We start from the raw sequence: 11,005 nt of genomic DNA on the forward strand, positions 1-11,005 counted from the left end.
TAGAAATCATCTTGCCATAAATTGATGAATATATAGTCAATTATTCCTTTGAAATGATTTGACTACATATTCAATTATTTGACTGTAAATAATTTATAAATCATTTGACTACATTGAATATATAATCAGATAAATATTATTTTATATTCAATTCACATGTAAAATAAATAATACTTAATATGGTTATTATTATTCTATAACTATTTAAATATTATGTTTATTAAATATAACAGATTGAGTAAAAAAAATATAATTATATAATATAAAAGTTATTATTAAAAATATATTAATAAATTTTTTGCATAGTTTCTAGATGAAATACAAACTTATTTTTTAAAGTTGCAATATCAAACTTCGAATATCACAACAATTCATTGTTTATGTACATAATTTAGGTTAAATATTATGAAAATTATATTATTTAAATTTTATTAAAATAAATAAATTTTGTTAAATATATTTAAGTTTAAACCTCGTGGATTATTTTCAAAATAATTTCTAAATCTAATTTTTAAATAAATTAATATCATTACAGTAATTCCTTTTTATAAAAAAACGAAACATGTCTAATAAGGTTCATTGTGTCCAATCTATATAAAGTAACTTATATTTTCAAAAAATATTTATAAAGTACTAACATTTTAGTTTTCTAAATTCCAATATGATTCACTGAATTCTATAAATTTTTCTGGTTACATTGAATTGAATCGAAGAACAATTTTAACAACAAAGAAAAAACATTTATTACTTTTGAATACATTCTCTTTTATATATCTTTTCTTTGGAATGAAAATAGTATTTATATCTTGCTTTTGTGCAAGAACAATACTCGTCAAAACTTGTTTTTATGCAATACCTGATTCAGTCCCTTCATGCATCCATAAAAATTATTTATATAACTTGCTCTTGCTCTTGGAAATTCAACTTACATCAAAACTATCATTACTTTACAAACCTTTTCTGAACCTATTCCAATGGCAGCAATCACCACTCCTAGCCTTCCTTTTTGCCCTCCACCAAAGGACCAGAAAGGTGAAAACAAGGTCGAATTTTTCGACTTCACTTCATTGGCAAAAGAAGGAAAAGTACCGAAAGAGTTCATTTGGCCTACTGAGAATTGGGTCAAAAGCAGTGGAGAAATCATTGAACTACCACTCATTGACATTGGCCTCATCAAGAATGATGAATCTGCAATGGCCAAAGCTGCAGAGATTGTGAGAGAGGCATGCATAAAGCATGGTGCCTTTGAAGTCACCAACATTGGTGTGGATGTAGATTTCAACGATCTTGTTCTTCAAGAAACCGGTAACATTTTCAAGCTTCCGTTGGACGAGAAAATCAAAGCTATAGCGAAAGATTCTGGTTTCTCAGTTGCTCATGCAGAGAGGTATACTACTGTTTTGCCATGGAAAGAGACATTCACTTTCATGTACAATCACAACAGCAAAAATGAGACTCAGGTTATTGATGTTGTTGATTCTCTCTTAGGGAAAACGTTTCAACAAACTGGGTAAGAACTATGAACCTCACTCCATCAAGTTCTATATTTTTTTTTTTTGAAAAATAGGCTCATTGTTTATATTTTGATTTTTGAATAGGTTGGTGTATCAGAAATATTGTGATGCAATGAATGAGTTAACCAAGGTGCTTTTTGAGCTATTGGCTATTAGTCTGAGTGTGGATCGGAACCATTATCAAAGCTTTTTCGAAGATGCCGTGTCAATGATGAGATGCAACTTTTATCCACCTTGCAGTGCAAACCTTAGTGGTGCACTTGGAAATGGCCCTCATTGTGATCCAATCTCTCTCACTCTTCTCCTTCAAGATCAAGTTGGAGGGTTAGAAGTTTTTGCTGACAACAAATGGCTTGCTGTTCCACCAAAACCTAACACCCTTGTCATCAACATAGGTGACACTTTCATGGTACGTAATATTACATCACATCATTATATTTTATTAGTTGAAAGTAACACGCATTTACACATTCGAGGTGTTCGAGATATCAGTGACCGTTCAATCAGGATCTGATCTGATAGTCCAACAAAATTTAAATTTTATGTATTTCCTTGACTACAAGAAAACCAGTTATACATTTTATGTATGTAAACTTATTAATTATGTGTTTGTTGTTTATTTTAGGCATTGACCAATGGATTGTACAAGAGTTGTCTCCATAGGGTTTTTGTTAGCAACAAGGTGGAGAGGAAGTCCTTGACTTTCTTTGTGAATCCAAGAGGAGACAAAACTGTGAGTCCTCCAGATGAGCTTTTGGGAAAAGAAGAGTCAAGAAAATATCCTGACTACACATGGAATGAATTGTATCAGTTTACACAGAAGACTCGAAGAGTTGATGCTCACACACTTGACAGTTTTGTAGCTTGGCAAAGCTCTTCTGAGGCATCCAACTGATATTTGATGCTAATGAATAATAGATAATAAGACATGTTGTGTCAACCATAGTTCAATATGGTTTGTATAATGGTCAATTAATAAATTATGTACCTTGGTTATTAGTCACCATCTTATATTATTTTCTCAAGTACTATAGAAAAATATTGGGTTTCAATTTTCAAGATAATTTAATTTGTTGTATGGACTGTGATGGAGCACAAACTAAATGAGTACGTTTTTCTTAGAATTATGTTATGTTGATCAATAATATTATTTGGAAAAAAATTTGACTGAGAAGTGTTTTGGCTCGACCATTATAAAGATAGAAGTTTAATCATCAACTTTGATCACTCCACTGAAAACATTAAGGGTATAAAGCATCTTTGGTCAAAGGGAATTTCGAGGACATTATCGCTAATAAGGTATCATTCTCTTTAAACAATGGCTTCTCCGTTTGTTTTTGGCATTCTTCTTGGTTGGCTTGTGGACGCTTGCGGGTTATTTTTCCTTCTTTATTTTCAGCATCCATTTTGAAAGATGCCTCGGTGGGAAGTATAGGGGGTTGGGTGAATGAGGTGTGGTAACAGTGGCGGAGCCAGAAAATTTAGAGTTAGACAGCCTGGGCAAAAAATTTACACAATTTATTATTCATCTGTTTTAATTTTCAAACCTTATTTTTACTAATTTTGCCCCTAATTTTACCCCTAATTTTATCTAAAAATTGAGTATTAAATTAGGGGAGTACAAAGAAAATAGGGGTTGAGCCCGGGCGCCTGCCCGGGCTGGCTGGGCCTTGGTTCCGCCCCTGGGTGTGGGAGTGGGAAAACTTCAGAATTTCAAATTCGAACAGCCCCGGGTTAGCCGATGATTTGATTATTTTACGTGGCAAGTTGAACCTTTTTTCTCCGAGTTTGGATGAAAAAGATAAGGTGGTTTGGAACGATAGTGCGGAGAATTCCTTTTCGGTTAGGGGTTGTTGTGATTTCCTCTCTTCTTCTTTTGTTCCTTTTGGTCCGGCGAATATTTTGATAAGGCTTTTAGTCTTATATGGAAGATGCATGTTCCTCTCAAAATTAAAGCGTTTGGATGGCGGTGTTTTCTTGACAAAATTCATACTAAAGATTCTCTTGCTATTCGAGGTATTCTCCATAATTCTTTTTCTTGTGTTTTATGTGGAATTGCCCCCCGAATCCTCTTTTCATTTGTTAATGGGATGTCAAGTTGCCGCTTTAGTTTGGAAGGAAGTGGCCGGTTGGATTGATTTTGGAGGTTATGAAACGGTTGATCTCTTGGATAGTTTCTTGAGGTGGAGTGGTTTTTGTAAAGGAAAGCGGGTCAAAAAAGGAAAAGAAGGAGTTATTTGGTTAGCAACAATTTGGTGTTTATGGAACATTAGGAATGGAGTTGTTTTTAGAGAGGACGTGTGGAGCGTTATGGATGTTGTTTGGAACATCAAAACTATATTTTGGAGGTGGTCTTTTATCGGGAATATTACACAAACCAAATGTAATTTTTACGAGTTTTGTAAAAACCCTTTGTTTTATATGTCTTAGGTTTCATTTGGTGTGTAATCTTTTCTTTTCCGAGTGTTTCTCCCTCGGTCTTTTGTAATCGGGTTCGAGAATGTTTGTTCTCTTTTAATGAAGCTTGCTTACAAAAAAAAAATTTTAGAACATTAACCTTGCAGGTTTATTAAGCATTGTCATGACGTAGATTCGATTCACCGCATTAAGACATTTTTCCACCATTTCATCGAGCATTTTTAATTTTCTAGTGGAACAGTGGGATTGTCTGTTGGAATCAACTTATGATCCCTAAAATTTTCCACAATCATATTCCTTTTGATCCAAAGTCACAAATCACAACAACATTTGTGCTTAGACGTAGAACATGACTCTCGATCAAGTCGTAGAAAAAGCCATAGCTCTTCCAACATCCAGATATTCCTATACTTTGTTAGTGATTCAATCAGTGTTGGATCTTTTGAAAATTTATTCCAATCATCAGGATCAATCCAAAAACAAAAGGAAGATAGACATATTCCAGGGTTTTGAGACCACGAGAAGTTGAATGGAATTCCTGATGCAACGCTTCCACTAGTCATAATTGTCGTCATAGTCAATCACTCAGTATCAAGGTTTCTCATCAAAGATAGAAGTTCATGTGATCGAATATACCTATGGGTCTTCAAGAAGTTTGAACATCGTGTGAAATATTTGAAGTCGTGCGAATAGATCTACCAATCCATGTGGAGCTATATATCTACCAGTCTCATTTAGACGAAAGTATGTTTCCTTGTCATCCCTGCGAAAAATGTCTACAACAATTTCCTAGGAAGTTTATTTTTTACGACATTTGACATAGTGGCCTACACGGTCTATTTGAAGATGAAATATCACAAGCCAGGTGAGTCGGTCGTTATTATAACTAATTTAAATGAAGCTCCCCTTATACACAATATGGTATTCAATAATGATAACACGATTTTATATCGTATATTTAGCTTAAAATCCATAGATATTTATAGCATTTTCCGTTTATTATGTTAATTTATTATGATATTACGCGAGTATTTGCTTTGTTTCAGGTTTTACACTCTAATTACGACTATTTGCGAAAAGGAAAGAAAATGGAGCTTAAATGACCAATATTTATGCCTAAAAGATGAAAAAAGAGTGCTGAAGTGAAAGAGGGGTGCAATTAGGACCCAAAAGGCCCAAAAGAGACAGTCCAGCCCACTATGGAACCAAAGGCGCGTGGCCCAAACCTTCCCAGCAAGTGGAGACGCACGTCTCCAACATTCCAAAGGCCACGTCTCCAAGCCTTCCTACATCTTCTCCACTTGAGACGCACGTCTCAAGTCAGTCAAGGCTGCTTCCTGAAGAAACGGAGACGCACGTCTCCACACCCAGTCTGCAAAATCCCCACTTTTCACGCAACGTCACAGCAAAACCTCTCCTATAAATAGGACCTGCTACCTCACTTTCAAGGAGTCCGATTTCCTGCCAACGAAGTGCTGCCGAAATTGTACCGCGAACCATATTTCTTTATTCTGCTTTCATTCAAACACTTATTTTCTCACAACGATTTCTACACTGGAAATTGTTGTGAACTTTTTATAGATCTAGCCTTACGTTAGATTTATTGCTTTTATTTCCTTGTTTTATTTACTGCATTTCCAAGAACGATCCAGCCAACCTGTGGTGGAAGTTCAGTACTTGAAGATCCAGTTACCATTTGTTTAATTCAGGTTTTTATTTACCGCCTTAATTTATATTATTATTGCATGATATATTGTATGCCATTTAATATGCCTATTATTATGAACCGAACCGATTTATGCATGTTTAACCATATTAATATGTATGGCTAAATTATTAAGATATCGGTATATAAAGTAAGTTACCCGTAGGGATCCGAAATAAATTGGCTTAATTATAGTTTATTAACTATCACTTGTTTTTGGTCTGTATGTCTAATTTAATTAGCAAGTCTTAAAACCAATAGAGCGAAAGTTTGAGGGGTTAAGACGGTCAAAGGTTAAAATCAATAGAGCAAAAGTTTGAGATCTTTAACTGGATAGTAGACATAGGACATTAGTTTTAAGGATGGCGAAAGCGTATTAAAACTAATTGGGACTTATTTATTTTCAAAAATTGTTTTTACACCCGAGCGGGATGGCGAAAGCGTACGTTAGGGATATTAGCATGTTCCGAGTCAACAGAGCGAAAGTTTGAGATTAGGAGATTTAAATAGATAACAACTTCATAAAACGGGCATTTTATTAATTACGTTGTTTCCAAAAAGCTTTTCTAAAATCTAATGGGATGGCGAAAGCGTACATTACGATTAGGACAGTAATCTAAATCAACAGAGCGAAAGTTTGAGACGAGGATTTTTAATCAATTGAATTAGTAAAGATTTTTAATTAAATTATGCAAAAGCCAATGGACCTTCGGATCACCTTAAGTTAAACGAAATACATACTGATATCTGTCTTTTATTATATTCTTAATTTTTCACTCACTTTCCCATAGGAACAATCGAAATTTTAGTAGCCCTAGCTTTACATAGTAACCTTAGATAACGGTAGATCGATTCATAGTCCCTGTGGATTCGATATCTTTTAAAACTACACGACACGACTGTGCACTTGCAGTCATCAGATTTATAGACACGTAAAGTCGCGATCAAGTTTTTGGCGCCGTTGCCGGGGACTATTTAAGTCGATATCGTAACTCACTGTTACACCGTAGAGACTAGGACAATTCTTCCCTTTCTTTCTGAACGATTGTATGCCAAATACTCGTTCACAAGGAGGAATTTAATACAACGAATTAACGAGATCGAACGTTTCATTAACGTCAAACGTCGAGCTCGCAATCTTCCCGAAGTAGCACCAATTCCTATTAATCAGGAATTGACTTTTACTGATCAAATCAATCAAATTATCCCGAAGTTTGAGATGGTTGCTATTCGTCCTCTTAGAGACTATGCCGCTCCTTCGCGCGTTGAACCGCATTCAAGTATCGCACCACCTGCGATTAAGGCAAACAATTTCGAACTGAAACCTTCGCTGGTCCAAGCTGTTCAACAGAATCAATTCTCTGGAAGCCCTGTAGACGACCCTGACCTCCATTTATCTGTGTTCGTGCAATACGCCGACACTTTCAAAGCTAACAACGTTAGTCCCGAAGCTATTCGATTACGTCTCTTTCCTTTCTCCTTGAGAGATAGAGCTAGAGCGTGGCTTCAATCCCTGCCTTCCAATTCCATAACTACGTGGGACGAATTGAAGAGAGTATTCTTAGAGAGATACTTTCCGCCTAGCAAAACTGCTATGCTTAGAGGTCAAATCAACGGATTTACCCAGAAAGATAACGAATCACTCTTCGAAGCTTGGGAACGTTACAAGGACATGCTTAGAATATGCCCTCATCATGGACTCGAACCATGGCTGATCATCCATACTTTCTATGGTGGTCTCTTATATAACACTAAAATGACTATAGATGCCGCTACTGGCGGAGCATTAATGGACAAACCCAATGATGAAGCATACAAACTCATAGAGAACATGGCACAAAACCATTACCAATGGGGTGGAGAACGAGCCGCTCTAGAGAAAGCCCAAACCAAAGGAGGAATGTACGAAGTAAGTGGTATAGACCGCGTTAACGCTAAAGTAGACGCTTTAACTCAAAAGATCGAGAACTTAACCATCACTCCTTCAGCCACCGCTGCTGCTGTAACACCTAACTGCGAGATTTGTGGATTGACTGGACATGTAGTTGCCGAATGTCAACTCTTGACTGGAGTCCCATCTGATCAAGTAAACTATGCTCAAGGAAACCCTTATTCTAACACGTACAACCCTGGATGGAAAAACCACCCGAACTTTTCTTATAAAAACAACAATGCGTTGTACGCGCCTGGACAAGCACCTGCTGTACCACCTGGCTACCAAAAAGCGCCTGTAGCTGCTCAAAACACCCCTAGGAAGTCAAATCTAGAAATCATGATGGAGAACTTCATAGCTTCCCAACAACAAACCAATAAGGACTTCCTAAATCAAAACATCCACAATAGCGAGCAACTAAAACAACTATCGAACAAAGTAGATGCTTTAGCTACGCATAACAAAATGTTAGAAACTCAAATCTCACAAGTAGCTCAACAACAAGCACCTACTGCTGCCCCTGCTGGCACGTTTCCTGCTCAACCTCAACCCAATCCTAAAGGACATGTGAACGCAATAATACTACGAAGTAGAACGAATTACGATGGACCTATTGATCCTAGAACTCAAAACGCGCCCATGTCACAACAAGAGCCAAAGGAAACCCAAAAGAAAACAACTGACGAACAAACTGCTAAGACTGATGAGAGCAATAACGAAGTGGAACCTGAAAAAGAGAAACCTTATGTTCCACCACCACCTTACAAGCCACCAATTCCTTACCCTCAGAGATTAGCTAAATCAAAAACCGAAGCGCAATTTAAAAGATTTGTAGAACTTCTGAAACAATTAAACATAACCATACCGTTCACAGAAGCCATAACTGAAATGCCTTCGTACGCTAAATTCCTAAAAGAAATCCTATCAAACAAAAAGAAACTCGAGGATAACGAAACTATAACGCTTACCGCTGAATGTAGCGCTATCATCCAAAATAACATGCCTCCAAAACTGAAATACCCTGGTAGTTTCTCTATACCCTGCGTAATAGGAAAAACCATTATAGAGAAAGCCTTGTGCGATTTAGGAGCTAGTGTTAGTTTGATGCCTCTTTCGACCTGTAAGAAACTCAATCTAGGTGAGCTTAAAGTAACAAGAATGTCTCTTCAACTAGCTGACCGTTCAGTCAAATACCCTGTAGGAATGTTAGAGAATATCCCTGTTCGTGTAGGTCAATTCTACATCCCAACTGACTTCATCATAATGGATATCCAAGAAGATTCTAACATCCCGATCATATTAGGAAGACCATTTTTAGCAATCGCTGGTGCAATTATAGATGTAAAGCGAGGAAAGCTTACTTTCGAAGTAGGAGAAGAGAAAATAGAATTCATCCTTTCCCAATTCCTAAAAGCACCTTCTATAATTGACACATGCTGTTCTGCTGACATAATCGACGAATGTGTCAAAGAAATAAAATCCGAACCAAATAAGGAAACTGAGATCCTAAGAATTCCTATGCCGCCAATTCTTGAAGATGACAACTGGCGCGAGGAATATCAAGATGACCACCTGAGTGAATGCTTAGCTTTAACTCCCGATCCTATACCTGGACCTAAGAAACCTGCTATAGAGCTGAAAACACTTCCTACCGATCTTAGATACGAATTTCTAGACGAAGAACTAAACCGACCAGTTATAGTGAACGCCAACTTAGGACGAACCGAGACTGAAAAATTACTTAATGTCCTAAGAAAATACCCAACCGCTTTAGGATATAACATATCAGATTTGAAAGGTATAAGCCCTTCTTTGTGTATGCACCGCATTATGCTCGAAGACGATAGTAAATCCTCTAGGGAACATCAAAGGCGAATAAATCCTATTATGAGCGATGTGGTTAAAAAGGAAATCCAAAAACTGCTAGAAGCCGGAATAATATACCCTATATCCGATAGTAAATGGGTTAGCCCCGTTCACGTAGTACCAAAGAAAGGAGGAGTTACTGTAATCACAAACGCTAAAGGCGAATCTGTAGCACAACGTACCCAAACTGGATGGAGAATGTGCATTGACTATAGGAAGCTAAACAAAGCTACCCGAAAAGACCATTTCCCTTTACCTTTCATAGATCAAATGCTCGAACGCCTAGCTAAACACTCGCATTTCTGTTATCTAGATGGATACTCCGGATTTTTCCAAATTCCTATTCACCCTGACGACCAAGAGAAGACCACATTTACCTGTCCTTATGGTACATTCGCTTATAGACGAATGCCTTTTGGACTATGCAATGCACCCGCGACCTTCTAAAGATGCATGATGGCAATATTTGTCGACTTCTTAGATGGAATAATGGAGGTCTTTATGGACGAATTCTCTGTCTGTGGAGGAAGTTTTGAAACATGTTTAGAGAACCTTGAACTGGTACTTAAACGATGCGTGAGCGTACACCTAGTCCTTAATTGGGAAAAATGTCATTTCATGGTTCGACAAGGAATTGTACTTGGACACATCGTATCTGATAGAGGAATCGAAGTTGATAAAGCAAAAATTGAAATTATCGAGAACCTTCAACCTCCCAAAACCGTTAGAGAAATAAGAAGTTTTCTAGGACACGCTGGTTTTTACCGACGCTTCATTAAGGATTTCTCTAAAATAACCAAACCGTTATCCGAATTACTTATGAAAGACGCCGAATTTATTTTCACTGATAAATGCACTGAAGCATTTCAAACGCTTAAACGAGCATAAATCTCTGCGCCAATTATGCAACCTCCCGACTGGAATGAACCTTTCGAAATAATGTGTGACGCGAGTGATTATGCTGTAGGAGTCGTTCTAGGGCAAAGAAAGGATAAGAAACTACATGTCATATACTATGCGAGTAGAACCCTAGACGAAGCTCAGATGAATTATGCCACGACAGAAAAAGAATTATTAGTTGTCGTATTTGCATTAGACAAGTTCCGTTCTTACCTGGTAGGAGCCAAAATAATCATATACACTGACCACGCCGCCATTAGGTACCTCCTAACCAAAAAGGACGCCAAACCAAGACTTTTGAGATGGATCTTGTTACTACAAGAGTTCGACCTGGAAATTAAAGATAAAAAGGGCACTGAAAATGTCGTAGCAGATCACCTCTCTCGATTGGAAAATATGAAACCCGAACAAGTACCAATTGACGATGATTTCCCTTATGAAAGACTCATCGCTCAGTTAGAAGCCAATGAATTCGAACCATACCGTCCAAACTCTGAAACCAACAAATTAGCAGAAATAGCTTTAGCCCGATCTGACACACCTTGGTATGCAGATTTCGTAAACTACCTAGCTGCTGGTGTACTTCCTCCTGATCTAAGTTACCAACAGAAGAAGAAATTCTTCCATGACCTAAAACATTACTATTGGGACGACCCGCTCCTGTTCAAA

At 37.1% G+C, this 11,005-nt stretch overlaps 1 protein-coding gene and 1 non-coding gene across 2 annotated transcripts; one reads left to right on the top strand and one right to left on the bottom strand.

Annotated features, from left to right (window-relative positions):
• The first annotated feature begins 930 nt into the window (after window positions 1-930).
• LOC131638983 (gibberellin 20 oxidase 2-like) lies at window positions 931-2,553 on the top strand. The gene is made up of 3 exons (XM_058909509.1): window positions 931-1,510; window positions 1,599-1,923; window positions 2,140-2,553. The coding sequence occupies exons 1-3, from the start codon at window positions 975-977 to the stop codon at window positions 2,407-2,409; spliced, it is 1,131 nt and encodes a 376-aa protein (XP_058765492.1). The 5' UTR covers window positions 931-974; the 3' UTR covers window positions 2,410-2,553.
• A 4,678-nt stretch (window positions 2,554-7,231) lies between these two features.
• Window positions 7,232-7,338, bottom strand: LOC131638992 (small nucleolar RNA R71). Its single transcript, XR_009294822.1, has one exon. It is a non-coding gene; the product is annotated as a small nucleolar RNA R71 (small nucleolar RNA).
• Between the last annotated feature and the right edge of the window lie 3,667 nt (window positions 7,339-11,005).

This window comes from Vicia villosa, unplaced genomic scaffold (genome assembly GCF_029867415.1).
Source record: "Vicia villosa cultivar HV-30 ecotype Madison, WI unplaced genomic scaffold, Vvil1.0 ctg.002495F_1_1, whole genome shotgun sequence".
NCBI lineage: Eukaryota > Viridiplantae > Streptophyta > Magnoliopsida > Fabales > Fabaceae > Vicia > Vicia villosa.

What these genes read in the sequence shown, in the direction of transcription:
- LOC131638983 (XM_058909509.1), top strand. Translation starts at nt 975, where the DNA reads ATGGCAGCAATCACCACTCCTAGCCTTCCTTTTTGCCCTCCACCAAAG. An exon ending in AAAACGTTTCAACAAACTGG is followed by an intron (nt 1,511 to 1,598) that starts GTAAGAACTATG and finishes ATTTTTGAATAG; the next exon opens with GTTGGTGTATCAGAAATATT. An exon ending in ACATAGGTGACACTTTCATG is followed by an intron (nt 1,924 to 2,139) that starts GTACGTAATATT and finishes TGTTTATTTTAG; the next exon opens with GCATTGACCAATGGATTGTA.